The following is a 21678-nucleotide window of genomic DNA, read 5'->3' as shown; positions in this document are numbered from 1 at the left end:
TGTCTGAGAAGTGGAGCAATTTGCTGAAGCAAACAATGGACTCCCTGGTTAAAATTTTTACTTTTGGTTTTTCCATTGTGCTCTTGAGTTAACAATTTGTTTGGGAGTTTCTTAGCATATTTTATGACTTAGAAACCAGGAACCAAGGCAGTATTCCACCAAATTTACTTTTTCTGCAAAATGCCTCCACAATTAAGCAAATTGGTACAGCAGCTTTTTCCATTACTTGGTTCAATACCAACCTAACTCATAGGGTTGGTCACACATTGAAAAAATAACTGGGAAACTATCCCACAAAAAGAAAGATGATTTCTTTCTAAGTCAATTCTAATAAACCTAAACCACTCAAGTTTTTGTACTTATGCTTATTTGTGAAATTTGCCTACCTTCCAATCTGGTCCCCTAGCCATCCTCCAAAGAATGACGCGATCATTCCACCAACTGCAAACATGGACACAGACAGGGACCAGTACATAGTGATGAGGCCAGAAGATGGCGACTCTTCTTCAGCCCATGGGGTTGGTGTTGCAGTTAGGAAGTGTGGATTCGTAGGCAGTCCCTCTGTACTGTCAAAAGCATCGTTGTTGATACCTTTTTGGTCGTCCAGTGGACCCTCCAAAACATATCTATAATGGGCTATTATTACCTGAGGAAATACAATTAAAAAATAACTCCAACATTTCAAACATTTTATATCTTTTTATGTTTTTTAAAATAATTTTATTTTTTATTTAAAATTTATTTATTTATTTTTAAATTTTTTAAATTTTATTTATTTATTTATTTATTTATTTATTTATTTATTTATCTTTAGAGGGGAAGAGAAGGAGAGAGGGAGAGAAATATCAATGTATGGCGGCCTCTCATGCATCGCCTGCTGGGAACTGGCCTGCAACCCAGGCATGTGCTCTGATGGGGAATCGAACTGCGTTCTTTTGGTTTGCAGGCCTGTGCTCAATCCACTGAGCTACACCAGCCAGGGCTGTTTTTTCCTTTTATAAAATTTTAATTTAAATATTTTATTGTTTATGCTATTACAGTTGTGTCCATTATTTTCCCTTTGCCCCCTCCACCCTGCCCGCTCCCCACTCCCACAGCCTTTCCCCACACTGTTGTTCCTGTCTGTGGGTCACTCATGCATGTTCTTTGACTAATACCTTCATCTTCTCTCAACCAGTCCCCTCCTGTACCTCCCCTCTTAAATCTGTCAGTCCGTTCCATGTTTCTATGCCTCTGGTTCTATGTTCCCTGTTAGTTTTTTTCTTTAAAGCACTTGTTAGGTGTTTAAATAGGATCATCTCAGTTATGTGCCTTACACACATACAAACACTTGTAGATTTATTTATAGTTGACTATATCCTATAAAACAGGTCACAGGTTCTGGTGCCAACAAGAAGCAAGTGGGAACAAATAAACTAGGAGAACTTTAACAGGGGGACTGAAATGCCTTCTTTATTGTTGAGGGTATAACAGCAAGTGAGCAGGACCCTGGCACCAGAGGGAATTTGTCCCATCTGAAGGAGGAAGCCACAAACCTGAGGCCAGTGTTGATGACCTTTCATTTTGAAAAAGAAGCTGGAAATATGGGTTTTTATGTAAAAAATTTCAAGTTGTAAGTGTTGTCTACTATTTAAATGGAAAATATCCTGCAGGCTAAAAAGATACATTTCCACACCAGTGTTGCCCTTACACAAATTGACTTATGTAAATATTTAATGGAAACATAAAAGTGATATTTTTAAAATTTGGGAAAGATGAAACCCGAAATAAAGTCATTTTACAAAATTCAAACACTAGGTGCTGTATCTTCGCTAGAAGTGAACTATAATTTAGCAATAAACTTCCTAGCAGCCGATGGGTAGAGAGGAAAACAGTCATGTTTACTGATGAATTCCAAAGATTAAAAATACTCAGTGGCCCCTGAGAAGACATTGCAACCTATGGCTTTTCAACGAGTTCAGTGTGTAATAGAATAAACAATATTCCAAACTGAACTTCACAGAGCCATACTTTATAATGTGTTTCAATAGAGGCAAAGATCATATAAAAGTATAATGGAGAAAAGGCACATCCTTCAGGCTCTCTTCCTGAAAGCCTGCCATTTCTCTCAATGGTGACTTGGTCATTATTCAGCAGCCATGGTCAGGGAGGACCTTTGATGAGAACCTTTGATGAAGACCTTTGACAAGGACCTGGAGTGCAGCTGCCCTAGGCTGCCTGTCATGGGTGAAGGACTACTTGGGAAAGTCAGCTAAGTGAGGGAAAGAATTGACATCCTTTTATGATAACAGAAGTCCGACGAAGAAATTTCCCTCATTTGAAGATCACACTATATGTATAATATACTCGTACCTAGAGAAGCGGCTGTAAGGAAATATCCAAAATGTCCTCAGTAGTCTGCTCCATGTGATAGAATAATTATGAGTAATTTTTTTCTAATACTTTCTGCAACAGGCATGTGTAGTTTTTCATAATCATAGAACATGTGATTTATAAATACCTTAAAATAATCCTAAATGTCATTCTGCTAATAAAAACAAATGGACCTGAGTGACTCTTATTATGTGACAATGTTTAAAGGAAGGGGTTACAGAGAGGGCACTAAGCCCAATGTCAGTGGGGAATCACTGTCTTCAGGTCTGGATCTAGGACTGTGATAGAAGGGGAGGAAGCCTTAGGTGAAGTTTCCCTCTAAGACTAGAAAGGATGCTTTAAGTAAGGATTTGAAACAGTCTTCCACAAAAAGAGGCCCTGCCAATTATGGTAATATTGAGGTAAGTTTCAGAAAACCTGCTAAATTGGCACTTGTTGCCATCACCCACAAAAAAAGATACCCCCCCCGCCCCAGTGTTATTTCCTAAATCTCCCAACCTCAGTGAGGTCTGCCATAGTCATGAGATACGTGGCGCCTGACCAGAGCACAGCTGTTGGTCCAAGGAGCAACTCATTTCAGGTGATGAACTAACTGACTGGTGAGTACACATTTCACAGGCTCACATCCTGCAAGATCTCACATTTTCCTTGGAGTTTAATGTTGTAAAAGAAGCAGGTAAAATATAATTGATTTGCAGAAGGCATCCAACAGAAGTCTGTTTTTTCATCTTTGCCAGCCTTCCCTGACCCCTGCCAGCTTTCATTCTCTCTCTCTCCTTCACTAAACACTTGACTGAACTTCTTTACGCCAATCATTGTGCTTGGCCTTGGTGATAGGAAGAGGTACAAGACATCAATCCCACACTAAGTGACCTGACAATGTGAATTAGGGCAGAGGGAGTCAAGTTCTGGCTCCTCCCACTCAATTTCAGGCTGTGAGAGCTGAGAAAAATGACATCCCTCTTCTGTCTATTGACTGGGTACCAGAGTAGGGATGCATAAAATAAATGAGAAAAATGATGAAAATTATTTAATATTTTTAAAAATACCCATCCAAATGGTCATCATGGGAAAAATCCATGTATTGTGAAACTTCTTGACCATTATCTAAGTTTTGTATTATTTTACTTTGAAGCACCCATAGAAGACAGGAACTCAGAGAAGGACTAGAATCTGTTTTAGTGTTAATGCTCCTAAAGGTTTTAATCTGGCCTAGAAATGAGTATGAGATTATTGGGAGGGTCAAACTGGGGAGATCATATGTTAAAGCTCTTTACGCACAGTGAGTTGGCATTCAATAGATGTTTGTGCACAGAATGAAACATATCCTTCTATAGTTTCCACCCATTCCCTGGCATTTCCATTTGTATACGGCTGAGAGGTCTGAATGAATGCTGCAATAAGCTATTAACTTAAAAAAAAACATCCTAAGGCACATGGTATTCTGGTTAAAGGTTTTTTTCCTGTGGGTTTAGCAAAAAGCAACAATCAAGAATTATTTATTGCTCTTTATTTTCTTCTGAAGATCATAAAGTGAAGAGGAGTCAAAGCCAAGTAAGTTACAGGCTTTGGAACCACGCACATGATCCCCAACAGAAGGCTGGAATTACCCCGCACTCCCCACATGGGCACACTTGATTTTTCCACATGAGAAGCAGATATCTTTTTGATATTGACAGAAATTTCCAGGAAGGGATTTGAATTGTGCATGTGTCACTTGCCTGTTGAGGGGCATTCATAACACCAGCGTCATATCCAAACTGGAAGGAACCCAGCACGGCAGTGAGAACAGCAAAAACCAAGGTTCCAGTGACCTGTGGGGAATGAAACACAGGGGCTAGGAAACTCCAGGTAATTTCAGTTACCCATCTCCCATCACACCACACCTTGGACTTCTGACGGGCTCCACAGCCTGGTTCTCATGCCTTGCTACTCACAGTGAGCCCTATGGCCCTGGCAGGGTCATTTATACCAGAATGGGAGAGCCATTCACTACTTTTCTTACATTGCTGAAGTTGAAAAGAGTTGGCATGCTGCCTTCAGGGCTGGAATCAAAAGTATGTGTGTGTATAATGTCCAGTACAAAATCTTTTATTATAAAGTCATAAACAGATAATTCTGTAACATAACATTATCACACTCAAGCACACCATATGACGTTTTAGGTGAAATGTTCAAATTAAAACTATAAATTATTACACCCATATTATTGCCCTGCCAATCACACTCAAGCAGGCCTTACTTCTGCCAGACCCTGTATATATGTACTTGATTCAAAATCAGAATTGAGAACCAGAATCTTTACTACCTGCAGGAAACTGCTAGGATAAAAAACATTTATGTCATTGAGAGAAAGAAAATAAGACAACAATAACAAAGAGACAGGGAGCTCCTGGACATGGCTGTGGTATGAAAATACCTCAAAACTTATACAAGGGGCTCAACCAGTCTTTGTAACAATCCACATCAATACCCAGGTAGTACGTTCTGCATTTTCATCTAGTTGAATCTAGAGCTCTGGGTTATTTTCTCTGCAACTTCCTGTAGCTACAAAAAACAAACAAAAATGTAGAAAGGGGCAGAGCACTTATCCTTTTCAACATACAATTACACATCTAACCATTTAAGAGAAATCACATCATGCATACAGAGTCACATGCATACAGAGTCACATATAAGGATATTTGATGTAGCATTTTGTGTTTGTGTTTGTATGTGACAGTGAAAATTATGGAAAGAACCTAATGTTATTCGGTGAGGAATGGCCAAATAGATTCAAATGCATCATGATATATATACATCAGATACATACAACACACTATGCAGCAGTTAAAAAGAATAATGTGATCATGTACTGACATTGTTAATGACAAAGAAAGTTGTGTACTCTAATGTTTTTTAAAGGCTTAAATCTGAGTAATCTTTGATTTATGCACATTGTATACGATTCATAGAACACATATTTTTCTCTTTTTGGAGATTTTTTTTTATTGAAAAACTGAAGGTATATCAAATAAAACCAATTTCTGGGGGAAAAAATCAAAATCCACAATAGCAGAACCAGACAATATATTCTTTTAATTGAAAAAATTCTAGGTGCTTCCTAATTGACCTTTTGATACAAAATGACCTATTAAATTTGCAGTTTGTGGTTTTGGGTGTTGAAGTCCATAGAATAAAGTAGGAAATCTTTAAACCTTGAGCTGAATTCAATGAGGGGTTCTTTGGCTTTTGAATTGGTTATTTCCTTGTCTAAAAGGTATTAGCAGCAGCAGCACCCACCTCTGGGCAGCTTCTTTCTTGGCACAATATGCCTATAGAACCACTCCAGCTTCATCCACCTCGGAGCAGAGAGACTCAGAGGATTCCAGTGCCTGCAGTTGTTTGCAGTGGTCCATCTCTGGCAACATTCCCATAATCTTTCTGGCCAGGTTTGAATGCATGGTTTGGATAAGTGGGAACAAACATTCTCCCAGCACTTGCTTCTGGTCCTGGAAGGGTGCTGTGGCCAGCATGGAGGTAGTCAGGGGCTCCTGCCCCTGTATATAGACCACAGGCTGGACCTTTGCAGAACCTCTGGCCTGCAAAAACGGAATGGAAGGATGAAGGCTGCGGACACTGCAGGCATACTTGTATGGTGCACTAGCCCAAGGGGCAGCAGCAGCCACAGGAGCACAAAATGCTAAGTTCTGCACAGCTGTGTTAACACTTCCAGTCTGGTAGCTGTCAGTCAGCCCTTGCTGGGCTGCACCAGCTCCACCAAAGTCCATAGCCAAGTGGTCCAGGCACTCAGAACCAACTTTCTGAGCAGAAGTAGGGAGACTATGAGAGGCCTGAGCATTACCAGTTGGAGCCAGATGGTAAGGAGTTGGACAAGGCCCAGACTGGCATATAGCACTAGGCATTCCTTGGAAGCTGTGAGGTCTCCGCCTTGCTGCCAGCGTGGATTAGGCCTCATTATGCCAACTGGTTACGTGTGTAATATGGAGGTCTTCCCTGAGCCTTCCCACAAAGCAGCCACCAGCTACAGGCTGGAACTGATTTAAGATGGCACTGGCAGGCAGTGCTCTCATTCCAGCCAACCACTGCATATGCTGGTTAGTCAGGTAAGCCTTTCACTCTTCCTTCCTCTGGGTCAGAGTGGCATACAGTGGCTTGGAGCCCACGGTGCACCTGGTCATTGCAGAAGAAGAGGCTTTGGTTGCCTCTTTGGGAGATGAGAAGCATTAGCACCGGTGATGGATCCAAAAGGAGAAAACGCTAACCTTCTCATCATCAGTGGTGCCATCCAAGTTCTTACTGTAAAGATTTGCCCTTGACTAATTCCCTCTTGTTTCAGCTGTTCGAATTTCTGTTTTAATTCCATCTACCATTCTATTTTTCTTCTGAGCATGGCCTACAGAAATGACTTTCCCACTCAATTCTTTTACATTCATCTCTTCCGTGCCTTATTGGCATCCTTGCGTTTTTCATAAGTCACAAGCCAAAGCCTTTGGACTTTCCACTGGGATCTCTCATCACCTTGACACTTAGGGTCTTACCAAACTGAGTAGGCAGTACTTTTAGACTCTCATCATCCATTCTCCCCCAAAGTCTTTGACAGACACACTGCTGAACTCCTTGGCTTTGGCTTCAGGTCAGCTTCCCACTCTTTTAGAGACTTGAATCTGTTCAGGGACACTTTTTGGTCATGAGAAACATGCCATTCATCTTCTGGGCCTTGCCTGTAGCCCCTTGGGTACAGAAGTGAACAAAGGTATAACCCTTAGAACCATTCTTCTCACACACCACCTTGCAGGACAGAATGTTTCCAAAAGCGGAAAAAGTATCACAAAGTGCCTTGTTATCTATAGATTTGTCTAGGTTCTTGATGATGATATTTCCCACACCAGATTTTCTCAAAGAGGGGGTTCTTCTGAGACCATAGGATGTGGATTGGCTTTCCCTTAGTTACATCCAAGTTCCCAGTACCCAAGGCCCGCTCAGCATCAGCCAGCTTCTGGAAGTTGGCCCGGGCAGAACCCAGGGAGCAGCTCCTATCCTTTTGCGGCGGACCGGCATGGACAGACAGCATCGGGGCTGAACTTTCCATACGGCGTGGCCTTGCTGCCATCCGAGTGCAGGTCACCCAGGTAGAGGGAGGCCGTAGGGTCATGGCCGGCTGCAGCCTTCATCTCCCGCCCTCGCCACCCTGAACCTAGCCAGGCGGGCTTCTTACAGGTACCACTCAGGAAAAATGGGCTCTTCATGGAGCCCCGGCCCGTGCCCACGGTGCGGCTCGCAGGTGGCAGTGACTCGGAGAAACTGGACTTGGCTCAGAAGCAGGAGGGGACGGAGGATTCCCGGACGTGTTGTTTGAGACTGCAAGACTGCAGACGAAAGGCAAAAGCGACATGGCTGTCCCTGAGAGTTTGTCATTTTCGGCTGTCCTGGTCTGAAACTCATTTCAAAAGCAGATTTATTAAATGGAGACTTCCCTCCAAATTATAAAAGTTCTTAAAGAGGTAACTAAATGGTGCCCACGCGGCCCTCGGGACACACATTTCTCTCTATATATTGGCTTTGGGATCCTGGTGGTTTCCTGTTACAGCAGCCAGGAAAGAGGGATACAAAATATTCGTGGGTGCCAACTGGCCAGCTGCAAAGGGCAGCGCAGATGCGTGGTTGGCGGGGAGGCCGGTGCTCGTGCTCAGGGCTTCCAGTGGCACAGAGCGGCCCCCGGAGCAGAGATGTGTGGACGCGGCCGCTCAGCCCTCTGACCACCAGGAGGGACCAACGGAGGCCCAGGTGTGGTGGGGGTCGCGTTGGCCCGGTGCAGAGCGAGCTGGAACTTTCCCAAGGTTTTCCAAAAAAGATTAGCCTTTTCTTTCTCTGTCTTTAATTTTTTTTCATGTTTTAAAGAGTTTTCTGGTTTTAAAAAGACTTTATCTCTTTTTTTCTTCAGGCTGCTGGGCCCCGAAGTGGCAGAAGACTGCAGCCACCAGGTGGAGAGAACTACAGAATAGTTTCTTGAAAAACAAATGAGAGGATGTTTGGGGAGAAAAGTGAGATTGGAGAAGAGGAGTAAAGGAGTATTTTTTATTTTATTTATATTATTAGACACTTAATAAGGAAATGGTTTCATGTATAATTACATAATTTAAAATTTTAAAATAAGTAACATAGGATACAGTTATGGCAACATGAATTCCAGTTTCCATTTGGATACTTAGTGGGTACGTGACCCAAACCATTTCCCCAATAGGAGCTTCAGTTTTTATCTATTTGGGGGGATGATTGTAAATCCCCTTATCCCAGCATAAAAATAGCTAATTAACCAGCACCCCTCATTTCCTAATCAGTCTGGAGATCAGAAATGTCAGGTCATCAACAAAGTGTTAGAACCACCTCGAGAGCCCTTGGAGTTAGTTCAGAGGCTCTGAAACCAGACTCTACTTGGAGAGCATGCAACATGTTCAATTAGTTCCCTGGCTGCAGTCCAGACCTACTGCTGACCTAGAATTCCGGGGTGACAATGGGGTGGAATTCTGTCGGTTTGCTCCTTCTCCTTCCACTAATTCAGAATTAATTGCACATGGCACCTAGTAGACTTTCCCTCCCAGCAACCTCTTTCTCTGAAGGGACTTCAAGTCCTTAGTGAAAGCTGACTCTAACATGACTGTATGGAGTGTGAACACACACACACACACACACACACACATACACACACAGAAGGATATATCCTATAATACACATGATATATTTATTAGATATAAATCATATGCATGTATACATATAATTATACATAAATATCAATACAATGATTATAAATAAATTGAAAATATATTATGTGTAAAATGTACAGATGTACACACGCGTCCACTCACACAATATGGTGTTTTATGTACACATCATCCTCTAAAACATAACTAGACATCTACAACTCAGCAGTTCAGGCAGCCAAAGTTAAGATGGGATTCCATTCATGGGTCTGGTAGTTTCTCTTTAAATCCTTTTCCCCCTTCAGCTCCTTCCTGGGAGAGGGAATTTGATCCCATTTGCAGAGAGTAACCATCATCAGCAGGGAGGGGACCAAGGGACACCTCACGGGAGCTTTAGCCCCCTTCCCTGATAATACCCATCACTGGGGTCAGGACAATCTGATCAGGTACAATGCAAACGCAACGTCAGGGCCTGATAATAGTGAACACGCCTGCTGGACGCTTGTTCACTGCTGTAAGTGTATTATCTCATTTACCTACACTAGTTTTCTCTTTCTGCTGTTACAAACAACCATCAAGACAGTGGCTCGACTACCACAAATTTGTTATTGTATAGTTCTCGTACATTACAAGGCTGGTACAAGTCTCACCAGACTAAAATTAAGGGATTGGAAGGCTGTGTTCTTTTCCAGAGGCTGTGGGGGAAAATTCATGTTGATGTTATAATTTAGTTCCTTGTGGCTATAGAACCAGTGGCTGTGTTTTTGTAAAGCAAGGGCCATTCCCAACTCTAGAAGCCACCACATTCCTTTGCTAGTGGCACCCTTCCTCCAGCTTCATAGTCAGAAATGGGGAGGTCATGGCCTTACACTGCATCTCTCTGACCCTGACCGCAGCCAGGAAAGTTCTCCCCTTTTAAAAATTCATGGGATTCAAGGCCCTGGGTGGTGTAGCTCAGTGGATTGAGTGCAGGCCTGCAAACTAAAGGATTGCGGTCCGATTCCCAGTCAGGGCACATGCCTGGGTTGCAGGCCAGTTCCCAGCAGGGGATGCACGAGAGGGAACCATACATTGATCTTTCTCTCCCTCTCTCCTTCCCTTCCCCTCTAAAGATAAATAAATAAAATCTTTCAAAAATATTTGAAAAAAAGAAAAAAAAGAATTCATGGGATTTAATTTTGGCCCATTTGGATAATCCAGGAGATCTCCCCATTTCAAGGTCTATAACCTCAATGACATTTATAAGTCATATAACCTGTGAATTAAAGTCATAAAAGCCTGTGGGTATGTTACCTTTTGCTGTATAAGGTAACATATTCACAGGTTTGGGGGAGGAGGTTGCAGACATTTTTGGAGGACCATTATTCTGCCTATCATACTACTCATGGCAGCACCATTAATATCCGTATTTTAGAGGTAAGTAGACGAGGTTAAGGTCTCATAGGCAGTAACTTGTAGAATAACAATTTGGCCCCAAAATGGGTATAATATTCCCTAATGCATAGTATTATTATACCGACAAAATAAGATACATAATGTGGTCTTCCTAGAAATAGTAAAAGGGCCATAAAACAACGGCCTCTTCAATCACATCATTGTCATCTCATTCATCATTCTTGCCAAACAACTACCTATCAACTTTTCATGCGTCACCGATAATTTTCACAACAGTACTGTAAAGTACATGAAATTATTGCCATTTGACAGGTGAGGCAGCCAGGACTCAGAGATTAAGTGGGATGTCCAACACACATGGGCAGCAGGTAAGTAACAGGTATTCTGCTGGAATTAGAGCTCCGAGCTGATACTGTTAAATTTTTACTGCTAAACAAAACAGCAGATTTTCAGCAGCTGTAGGAAGGAGAGAAGCTTATACTCTTTCCTCTAAATCACATGCCTCCAAATGCCAACCCAAAGATGGTCTCGCACCAACTCTTAGAAAAAGCCAGGGGCCTCTCAAGCTGTAGAATTTTCAAGCTGAAAGAGACCTTAGAGACCAATGGATTCTAGTCATATCTCTTCATTTTTTCAAGTGAAGAAGCTGAGTCCAAATCCTTTGTTCGAGTCACATAGTGGTTACTGAGCACATCCAGAGTGAGGGCCCCATCTTTTGACCCTTCCTCTCGAGCTTACCCCACCTCTTTTCAAGTCCGGGTGGATTTACAAAGCTGAAAACATTGTGCTTTACATCAGTTCTCATTCCTTCTGGGTTCCATTATTAGGCAAGTCCCCAGTTCTCAAATGAATTCCTACAACATAATTTCTAGCCCCCCTGCCACAGGGAGTTCAATGATAGCTCTAAACGAAGCTTGAGCACCTGCCGTGTGCCAGCAGTGTGGTAAGTACATTATCTTCTGTTTTGCAGCATCTTCTAAACTTCAGTTACTTGAACACTACCTTCATGATTTTTGCCAAATTTACATACCATCTGTGTAGTTATTTACTTAATATTTATCTTTACATTATTTCCAACGTTCATTACATTACAATAATGTAATGTATTATTACATTATTTCCAAAGTTCTAACTGCTTTAGCTGTATCCTGGGCTATAATAGGAAATCATAATGTCCTAATTATTCTTTAAATATACATTACATTAATACACAACTATTAACTTTAAAATGTTTGTCATCTGAGTCTCTCATGTAACTACTCTCCAATTGTAAAGAACTATTAGAATCCTAAATATCCTATATTATATCCTTATGTTATATCCCGAACTGTTCTTATTTTGTCACAATATGAAAACACCCCAAGCTCAGGGAAATAACTTAATCCTGGCATCAGGGCAGAGAAGCAGCACCACCACACCTCCAGGCTGGTGCGTGCACCCAGCCCTGTCACTGCCTGACGTACGGAAATGCTCCGCAGAGTAATTTACACCAGGTCGGAGTTCAGAGACTCTCCACTGTAAGAGGGGCACAGATTTCCTGTTGCATGATTACGTGTGGGGATGGGTACATTTGGTGGGGGGGACACTTATAAGGGAGCAACAGTACTATCCCCCTTTTATTTTCCAGTTTTCATTTTGAAAAGTCTTACATGTCTCTACAGAGAAGTTGAAAGAGTGGGGCAGTGAACCCTTCGTTCACCTCCGCCTGCACTGACTGATGGGTAACGCCGCATCTGGTTAACGCTTGCTGTGCATTTGTGTGCGCGTTGTGGCTGCTGGGTCTGCCTCATTTCAAAATCAGTTGAAGATATTCATGTCACTTCACTCCCAAACTCTCTAGCATGTACTCACTAAGCATAAAGCCGTTTGCCTACATAATTATCATGCCATTATTATATCAAATAAAGTACTAGTATACAAATGTTATCTAATATGCAGCCCATTTTTAAAATTTCCCAGCTATGCCCATATTGTCTCTTTAAAGCTGTTTTCTTCTTCTTTCTGTGACCTATGAGCACTTGTTGCACTTTTGTCAGTTCTTAGTTTCCTTTACTCCAAAACAGTCCTTCTAGCTCTGTTTTTTCATACATTGACATTTCTGAAGATTTCATGCCAGTTTTCATGATTAGTTAGATTCCGGTTAATCTGCCTTTTTAAAAGCACATTCCTTAGTAATATGGTTATACAGAATCATTTGAGAAGAAGTTACGCAGACTAGTCAGAAAACATAGCAAATACCCTTAAAATCCTAGTTACTGAATAGGAAATATGACTTTTTAGCACAAATATGAACTATCACTTGGCAAGAGAAGTAGCTTTGATCTGTGGCTAGCTACCCCTGACATCCCCCAAGTCCTCCATATGCTCACTGACTTGCAAAATGAATACAATACCACTGTACCTCTGTCATTGTGTGGTGTCGGAGTCCTCCTCTTAATCCAGGTGCTGTAGTGAGTGGAGCACATGCAGGTGGCTGGCTTCTGCCTGTCTCTTTCCAGCTACCCAAGACTGGTTATAGTTTAGAGGAGGAGGAGCAAGGCAAGTAAGGAGTGGACTAAAAGTCCAAGTCTAAATGGACTGAATATTGATGAGACTAATCAATACACTCTTTGCCTCAGGGACTCGTGGCAATACACACTTGTGCCTCAGAGACCTTTGTTCCTCCAGAAAAGAAAACAGCAGTAGGTCCTTCAGGCATAAGTTACAAACCAGAGGTGGTCACGTTTTAGGTGTGGCAGTCTCTGGGGACAGGTAAAAAGCAGATGAGCCATGCTGGGCTACCACGCCGTGCTGTGGAGACAGCATACAAAGACAGGGGCACGGCAGGTGCATTGCACTTTGCCCTGCAGATCACCTGTGCTGTGGCATTTGTGCTTCAGGTCTGGGTTGTGTGGCCCGAGGCCCCTGTAGGCTTGAGTGGTTACATGAGTGAGCTTTGGAGAGCTTGAGTTTGAATCTCAACATTTTACTACTGGTGGGGTGACCTTAAGCCAGTGGCTCATTGCGACTGTTCTGTGACTTAGTTTGAGAATGACAGAACACATACTTTGTTTCTCTGGGTGGATTAAATGTCATATGTGAAAGTATTTAGCATAGTACACATACTAGGTGCTCCATAAGTAGTGGTGTCATTGTGTTCACTGTTATGGTCATTGGTTCCCTGTATGTCAGGGGGCACTTGGAGGCAATAGTGTTGAGTTCTCAAATAAATCCGTTCATATTGCTTGAGCTTGTGCCCTTCTGTGGACCCTCTGTGATATCCAATTCCTTCTGGGGAGCCCTGGCAATATCAAAACTGGCTGAACTTGAACTGTGCTTGGTGATTAGTGTCACAGGTTCCACTGAGGCCCAACGGGAACCATTCCCGTTACAGGAAATGTCACTGCGAGCTGCAAAATTGAGGGGCTGTTATGGAGAAACAGAAAATAACATAAAGAAGAGGTAAAGGAAATTCAGATTTCATCTGCTTTTTATTTTGAAAAAACTACCCTCTTTTCATTTCTATCACCCCTGAGTAAATATTTCAGTTCAAGCCATAACCTTTTATTGAGCCCAGCACAGTTCCAGGCTCAGACATGCTTGAGATGAATAAGATGCTTTGGAGGTCCTAATGTGTAAGGGGAAACTAACATAAATGCAAACACATAATACAGTAATTCTTGTAGAAAAACATCATTAACAATGATAGTTAATCTTTATTGAGCTTTCATTTGTGCCAGGTGCTGCTTCAGCACTTTTACATGGATTAACTTGTGCAATCATAACCTGAGGTGCTCTGTGCTGCAGAGCCAAGCTTTGGGAGGGCAGCCTTGAAACCAGAGCTGCGGGAGCCCAGGTAGCCATGATGATGCTTTCCATCCCAGTTTGGGCTGCTGATGCAATGATTCGCCAGTGACGTGACACTGTAGGAGTCTTTGTGTGACTAAAATGATAGCTACCTCTGTTCTTTGAATCTTCCTTTTGAGAGACAGAGAGAGAGAGAGAGAGATGGCTTTGAGAGAGCTGGTTGCGCCCTTGGAGATGTTGTTGCACGTGCATCCTGTCACTCAGTAACCCTGGACACATGCAGGAACTTTGGCTTCCTATGCCATAGCTAAGGCCTCTCTTGGTCTGCTTTGCTCAGAAATGAGTAACCTCTGTGCCCTTTAGGGATGGGCTGAAATCTTATCTCCAGGGTGGGAGGGGAGGGACTCAGTCTCAATGATTGCTTTGATGAGTTTAGGGCTTGGGGAACTGATAATTCCATTGCCGTCTCAGGAGAGTTTGCTTTAGCGCCAACCCCAGGAGCTGCGGTCCCACTGCATCTAGAAATTATTGTGTTTCCCTGCCTGCAGAATGAAGTCAGGTTTTCCGTGCTTTGCTGATGGGATGGGGGCCACTCAGTGAGGTGCGCCAGGACCCAGAATTGCCCAGAGATTTCAACTGGGTGGGATGAAACCAGTGTTGTGTGACTGTTCTTTCCCATCAGGTCACATTCTGATTACTTTTGCATTTAATTTAATCTTTATAGTAGATACCAACAGCTCTAGGTAGGAGTTTACAAGGGAAGTAAAGAGCACCCCCCCCATTTTTTTTATGATTATCTTTCCCTTTCAGCAAAATGAGAGTTTTTATTTCTACAAATGGGAAGCAAGGAAACCAGCTATCTCAGCACGCAGTGTTCCTGTCTGATTGGTCAGGTGTGGGGAAGTGCAAAGGCTTCTCTTAGGCGCCAAATTAAACAGGAGTGCAAGTGTTGGAAAGTCCCAGTCCCTGAAGAAGGCCAGTGTGTTTTAAGGTTTTGCCCCGATGTAGTCTGCCTCTTCTCACCTTGCCCACGGGTACCTCTCTGGTTCACGCCACCAGTGTTTCCCGTGTGTGGTACACAGCTACCTGGCTTCCCTGCTCCCATTCTTGTCCTAGAGTCTCTTTGACAGAGAAGCTGACATTGATTTGAAAATTAAACCAGACCTTGCTTAAAAGTGTCCAGAGGCTTCCCAATTACTCTTGGAAGGAAACCCACCGTTGTCACCATGGCCTGAGAGGCCAGTGTGAGGTAGTCTTCCCCAACTCTGAGACCTTCTCTCCTACTACTGGCCTTCTCCTCCTCCTCTGGGCTCAGCCACACTGGACTCAGACTTGGTTAATGTGTGCCAGGCTCAGCACCTTTGTATTGGATGGGCGCTAAGCCAGATTCATAAGTGGCTGGCTCTTCTACATTCGGATCACTAAGAGGCACTCCAAGCAGGCTTCTTAAGGTAGACACCACCTAACCCTTGCAACTCCTTCTCAGGCCTGACACCCAGTCTTATTTTCTTTATAGCACTTATATTTGACAGTTAATTATTCACTACTGTTTTATTATTAAAATATTAGATGTGGATTATTAATTAAGAAATTAATTAAAATTTAAATCAAATGTTTACTTATTTGCTAAGCATTAAAATTATTAAGTTTTATTACTTGCTATTATTATATTATTTACTTGTGTATTTATTATTTTATCCCACTTTTCCCCACCAGACCTAAGGTCCATGAATGCAGAGACTTTGCCCATCTTGTTATTCCCAGTGACTGTGTCTGGTACATAGTAGATGCTCAATAAATATTTGTTTAATAAATGAAGGCAATTCAAAAAGGGTTGCCACATGCTTTGTTGCAATAGGAAAGGAGGTGCCTTAGGCTAGCATTAGGACATTTATTGATTTAACATTCACAAAATGAAGTATTTACAGAACATTTTACTAGGTATCAGTTGCAACCTTTACCTCCTCAAGGCTACTGGATAATTCTCTGTCCATTGGAACACTCCCTTCTCCCTGAAACACTTTCTTTTGTTGGCCACATGACAACCTGATCATTTGAACTTAAGGGTCTTAAGTTTATTCATTCATTCATTCATTCATTCATTCATTCATTATATGTTTTAATGAAAGTTTATTTGGTTTACATACTTTATTTATTTTTTTAATTTTCTTTTTAAAAAATTTATGTAATTGTTGTTCAAGTACAGTTTTCTGTCTTTTACTCCCATCCCAGCCCCCCCCCCCCCAGCCATCCTCACCTCCCTCTTATTTCCACCCCACCTCTTGTTTTTATCCATGTGTCCTTTATACTTGCTCCTGCAAACCCTTCCCCTTTCCCCCTGAAATTTCTTCGCCTCTCCCCTCTGGTCCCTGTCAGCCTGTTCTCTGTTTCAGAGTCTTTGGTTATATTTTGCTTGTTTGTTTGTTTTATTGTGTAAGTTCTTGTTAAAGGTGAGATCATATGGTATTTGTCTTTTACCACCTGGCTTATTCGCTTAGCATAATGCTCTCCAGTTCCATCCATGCTGTTGCAAAGGGTAGGAGCTCCTTCTTTCTGCTGCATAGAATTCCATTGTGTAAATGCTGTTGGTGGGATTGCGGACTGGTGCAACCACTACGAAAAATAGTATGGAATTTTCTCAGAAAATTAAAAATGGATCTGCCTTTTGACTCAGCAATTCCACTGCTAGGATTATATCCTAAGAGCCCTGAAACACCAATCCAAAAGAACCTATGCACCCCAACGTTCATAGCAGCACAATGTACAATAGCCAAGAGTTGGAAGCAACCTAGGTGCCCATCAGTAAATGAATGGATCAAAAAACTATGGTACATTTACACAATGGAGTAAAAAAAAGGGGTCTTAGGTTTAAATAAGCCAATGAGCACTAAAGCCTGAGCTTTGATGTAATGGACTCTTGAGAGAGGGTTTGGTAAAGAGTAGACAATACTCAGACAGTAGTGTAAATGTGCATTGGGTGGAGCAAAGTGTGGAAGAGGAAAAAAGGAGGGAACTAAAAAGAATAAAGTCCAGGTCTCCAGGAAGGTCGGCTGAGGCTGGCATGTTGTTCCTTTTGCATGATGCTATGGAACCAGAACTGGCCTCTTGGATTTTCCCTGGAAATGAGCCTTGGCAGGCATCTAGAAAGGTCCAGCTGTGGTTGAAGCGCAGCCATGGCCTCTACATCCAGCCACATCCATGGCTAGGGGAGTCCGTTAGGACCTGAGGAAGATTGTCCTATGCTGTGACTAAGAAGGAAGAACATGGGCCAGGGTGTTGGTGTTAATTCTGCCTGGCAGTGAATAAATTGGCTCATTTCCTCTATTTCTCTTTTTTCCTTCTATTAAACTTGCCTATAATTCAATGGATCTATATAAGTGGATAAGAAAGAATTAGTGGATTCTTTTAGCTAGCTCAGTTGTCATGAGGAGAGATTCAGACTGTCTAAAGTGACTAACCCAAATGTACGTAGAGGCCTGCAGGATCTCTTGACCCCATGTTCAAGGCAGACCTAGGGCACCAGGTTCAGGACAGAAGAATTAGCCTTGGTCACCAGGGATGTAACTGTCAAGGCTTCTTAATAACCTTAAAATAACCCATATTCAGGGTACCGGATGGAAAGCTCCCCATAACTTGTATAAGTCTAGGTACTGTCCCTGCCTTTTCTTTTATCTCTTCTCCTTTCGAAAATATTTAATTCATTTTAATAGCAAATGAAACATAAATACACAAGACCATTGTCATAGGGAAATTTCATAGAATACAGACAAAATGACCCTCTACCACCCCCTTTGACTAAGACTCCTCCTCAGAGGGGTCTTTGTTTTTAGTTTGGTAGATGTCTTTCCAATGCACCATCCCCTCTGAACCTTCTACTCTAATTTGTTTTCCTAGTTTCTGTCACTTTGGCTCCTCCTCAAATTTGTCCTCTCTGTCATGTACGATGAAGTTTTAATTTAATTACTCCTCAGAAGCTTCCTCTTAGTTTGTCCTCCTTGATATGGCATGTAAGCATGTAGACAAGTGATGTCGACTTGATGCATGTAGACAATTCCTCGGTTCAGGCTCCAGTGTCCAATACTCTTTCCTAGCACCCCAGGCCTCTACTCGTTAAAGAGAGCATGAGGAGACCAGCTATGTCACCACTTCTGCCAGGCCCATGACACCTAGCTGACCCCCTTAGTCTGCTGGCCATGGCTTTGGTAAAGAACAAGAGTTTAGAAGGGTTTTATGCCTCTTCTGAACCCAAGGCACCTTGTAAAAAGAATGTGTGCCACCACTCACAAGGGTTTGGAGCACTAAACTGGCGTGAGGGGATGTTGTTTGGATCCTCCCTTTGCCAGCGTTTGGTTATCTGACCATGGGTAAGTCTTGTTGAACCCCTCTGGACTTCACTTGTAAATCAAATAGATAATCTCTAAATCTTTTCATGTGTAAGGTAGAGATTGTATCTAATGCATGGAATTGTTGTGCAGAGTAACTAAGATAATAGGAATACAGTGCTTAGAACAAAGCCAAGTATATAGTAAATGTTCACTGCTCAGTAGGTGCCAGCTCTTATCATTTTTCCGCTCTCAGTTTCCATAATCCTTTGTTTTCAATTTAACATCCTTTTCAAAAGTTAATATGGAATTGATTCTGTGACCCCCTGGGTTTACTAAACTAGGTGAGCTCTGCCCATTTTAGCCTGGAGCTTGTGATATTTGGCAATGAGGGTAGTTCTCATTAAAAGAGCAAGGGGCCACCTGCTGAGTGGGCAGGCCCCTGGGTCTGGGCCATTCCTCTCACGGATCTTTGACAATCTGTGGCAAATTCGTCTGACAGATGCACATCTATGGCAATTTTTCAGTGAGCACTGTCCCAAATTAATTAATCATCAGGCAATTCAGTCTAAATTGAATGGTGCTGCCGCATGCAGAATTTTTTTTGTTTGCAATTCTGGAGTCATCTCAGTGTAAATTAAGCCTATTACAATTCTCTGTTCCTAACCATTTTTCAATCAAGTGTGCCTAAATGGCCACAATAGTCTGCAGGGTATCTTTCTGTTGAGTTTTTGTCTCTTTAATGTCTGTGAGTTAATCATCTTCTGACAGTGCTTGTGCTATTTCTAGCATTACCTTTAATACTTTTTGCTGATAATTTGTGTGTGCTAGGGGAGGCTTATGAGGTTGGTATAAAAAGTGGGAGCAAGGAGCGTAAGGTCATCATTGAGGCTTAACAAACAATGTTGCTTGGTGTTGTTGACTAATAGGTCACCAATAAAAGGAGCAGTCAGTGTCAGGGAGAAATGGCTCTTGTGACAGCTGTTTACCAGATGCAGAGTTCCAGGAATGTCCTGTCATGAGCAGATGGTGCAACTCAGTGGTGGGCATGTTGTTGACATAGGTGCCCTTGTCCTGTAGATCTCCGAGTCACAACTGGCTTTGATTTCTTAGTGCCAACTCTCCTCAAAAATTCCCCGTGCTTACAAATGCCAAATGTGGGCTCCTGACATCTCTTCAGAGGCTTTGAGAGAGTGACAAGACTGGGAAGAGAAAGCCCAAATGGAATTCCACTCCCTTACAACTTGAAGTTCCTCTCAGAGCAGTGCAAGTGGGTCTGATGAAGCACTTTGTGGTGGTTGGTGGGGAGAGGAAGCAGTTTTTCTTTTTCTACAGTGATTCAAATGAGCATTTCAAAAATCGAAGGTCAGTGCCTCAGTGCCTCTGTGCAGTAAATAATGCAGTTTCTGTAGTCCTGGAAGTAATTCTACAGGTCTCTGAGGCTGTTCAGGGTGGCTGCAGACAGAGCCCTCCTTAGTGTTTGCCAAGGTATCTGCTGGGAGATAGAGCCTGACCCAGGGGTCCCACCCCTGCGTTTCCTCTCACTTCCCCTCACTCCTTTTTCTTCTCTTTTCAAATTCTCCTCAGGTGGTCTAGGCTGGATGGAAAGGGAAAATTGCTCTGTTTGCTAAAGCAAGAACACACTATTTTTACCCTGATCCAAGCACAAGGTTCCAGCCAAGCCCTATGGGTGGGCTCTGTTGCCATATCACAAAGCCACGGCCTTTGCTTTGCCACTGATGGGAGCAGGACGAAGAGGGTCAGGAGAGTGCCTTGGTGAAGACAGAGTGCCGTCCTAGATGCCTGGAGAGGAGCCTCGTGCCACTGCTGCTGCAGCCCTGCAGGTGACCTTGAGTCACTCAAGGACTCCCGACTGCGGGTTTCTGAGGGGTGAAGCTCTAAGCTCCTTGTAGATATGCAATTTTGTCTTTTCAAGTCCTGTAAGATCACAGCGGGGACAGGGATGGGTTTCTTGCTGATGTCTTCACACAAAAGGGCAAAGAGATGGTCTGAGTGGTCCCATTGTGTGTTGTGAGTGACAAATTCTAATCCAAGTTCATTTCTGGTGATGAGAGCCTAGGCCAAGAGGCTGCCCCAACATGAGAACATCCCTGATCATTTTGTCCTCATTTCATAGCACCCAGTTTGACTCATCCATCCATTGTCCCTCCAGATTTCTTGCCAGTGAGAACTCACTTAGCATTTCAATCCATTAATTTGCTGCTGCAGAGCCAGCTCTGCCTTGCAGATGCCTAGTTCAGATGCCAAGGCATTGAAAGATTGCTGTCTGCAAAGTTTATTTGGTAATAAAATACAAAAGCGTCTCTAATACCAGATGCTTAAGGTAGTGCTTTGATTGTCATTGTGAACTTCCATGAAGATTGTAGCTGGAATGTTAGTAGGAGTGTGGGACCAGGAACTAGATCAGGGAAGGAACTATATGGGCTTCCACAGAAGCTGCTACTGGATTGGCAAGGCTAAATTGGAGTTTAAAGACTGACATTCTAATAAACTACAATATCTTTCACTAAAGTTGTGTTATACTCATTTATTTTTTTAACCATCAAAGCTGAAGGAATGACGGAGGCCAGTGCATGCATATAGCACAGGGTTATAAATGCAAGAGCACCAGATGGAAATGTACGTCCAACTACAGAAAGTCAATAAAAAGTAATTTGTTTTTTTCAAAAAGGGGAAATGGGAAAATATGATTTTAGGTATTGACAGCAGCACAGAAGTTTATCTCTTTAGATAGATACACGCATTTAAAAAATAACAATGGTATTTTTTATGTAGTTATTCCTCTAAACTTTCTCTTGAACGTTTTGGGTATTATAAGGACAACTATACACAAAGTTTACAAAGAACTTTTCCATCTGATCACAACTATGAGTGGGGCAGGACTAGTCTAATCCCCTTTTTAGAAGAAAACAGATGCTTAGAGTTTTTGTTTGCCTAGAGTCACCCAATTCACACATTGTATTCTGCTTTCTGAGTCTGTTCTTCCATTTATTTTAGGAATAAAGTTCCAGTTCTCAGCTTCCTCCCTTCACTATTTTCACATGTTATTTTAAAGATAAAGGCCAAGGAACAACCTTCTT

General features: G+C 42.4%; 1 protein-coding gene and 1 pseudogene across 1 annotated transcript in view; both read right to left on the bottom strand.

Annotated features, from left to right (window-relative positions):
• SLC2A2 (solute carrier family 2 member 2) overlaps window positions 1-13006 on the bottom strand; it is a 37874-nt gene extending 24868 nt beyond the window's left edge. Inside the window, exons 1-3 of the mRNA XM_037137464.2 lie at window positions 12871-13006; window positions 4095-4187; window positions 387-646 (exon numbers count right to left, since the gene is read on the bottom strand). Coding sequence (XP_036993359.2) covers window positions 387-646; window positions 4095-4187; window positions 12871-12879 — 362 coding nt within the window. The 5' untranslated portion in view covers window positions 12880-13006. The remainder of the gene's footprint in view (window positions 1-386; window positions 647-4094; window positions 4188-12870) is intronic.
• LOC119043437 (polyadenylate-binding protein 4-like) lies at window positions 4194-12854 on the bottom strand (annotated as a pseudogene).
• Window positions 13007-21678: the final 8672 nt, after the last annotated feature.

The sequence above is a fragment of the Artibeus jamaicensis genome, unplaced genomic scaffold (genome assembly GCF_021234435.1).
Source record: "Artibeus jamaicensis isolate MK-2021 breed Jamaican fruit bat unplaced genomic scaffold, CSHL_Jam_final scaffold_474, whole genome shotgun sequence".
NCBI lineage: Eukaryota > Metazoa > Chordata > Mammalia > Chiroptera > Phyllostomidae > Artibeus > Artibeus jamaicensis.
This window is presented reverse-complemented; position numbering and strand designations above follow the sequence as displayed.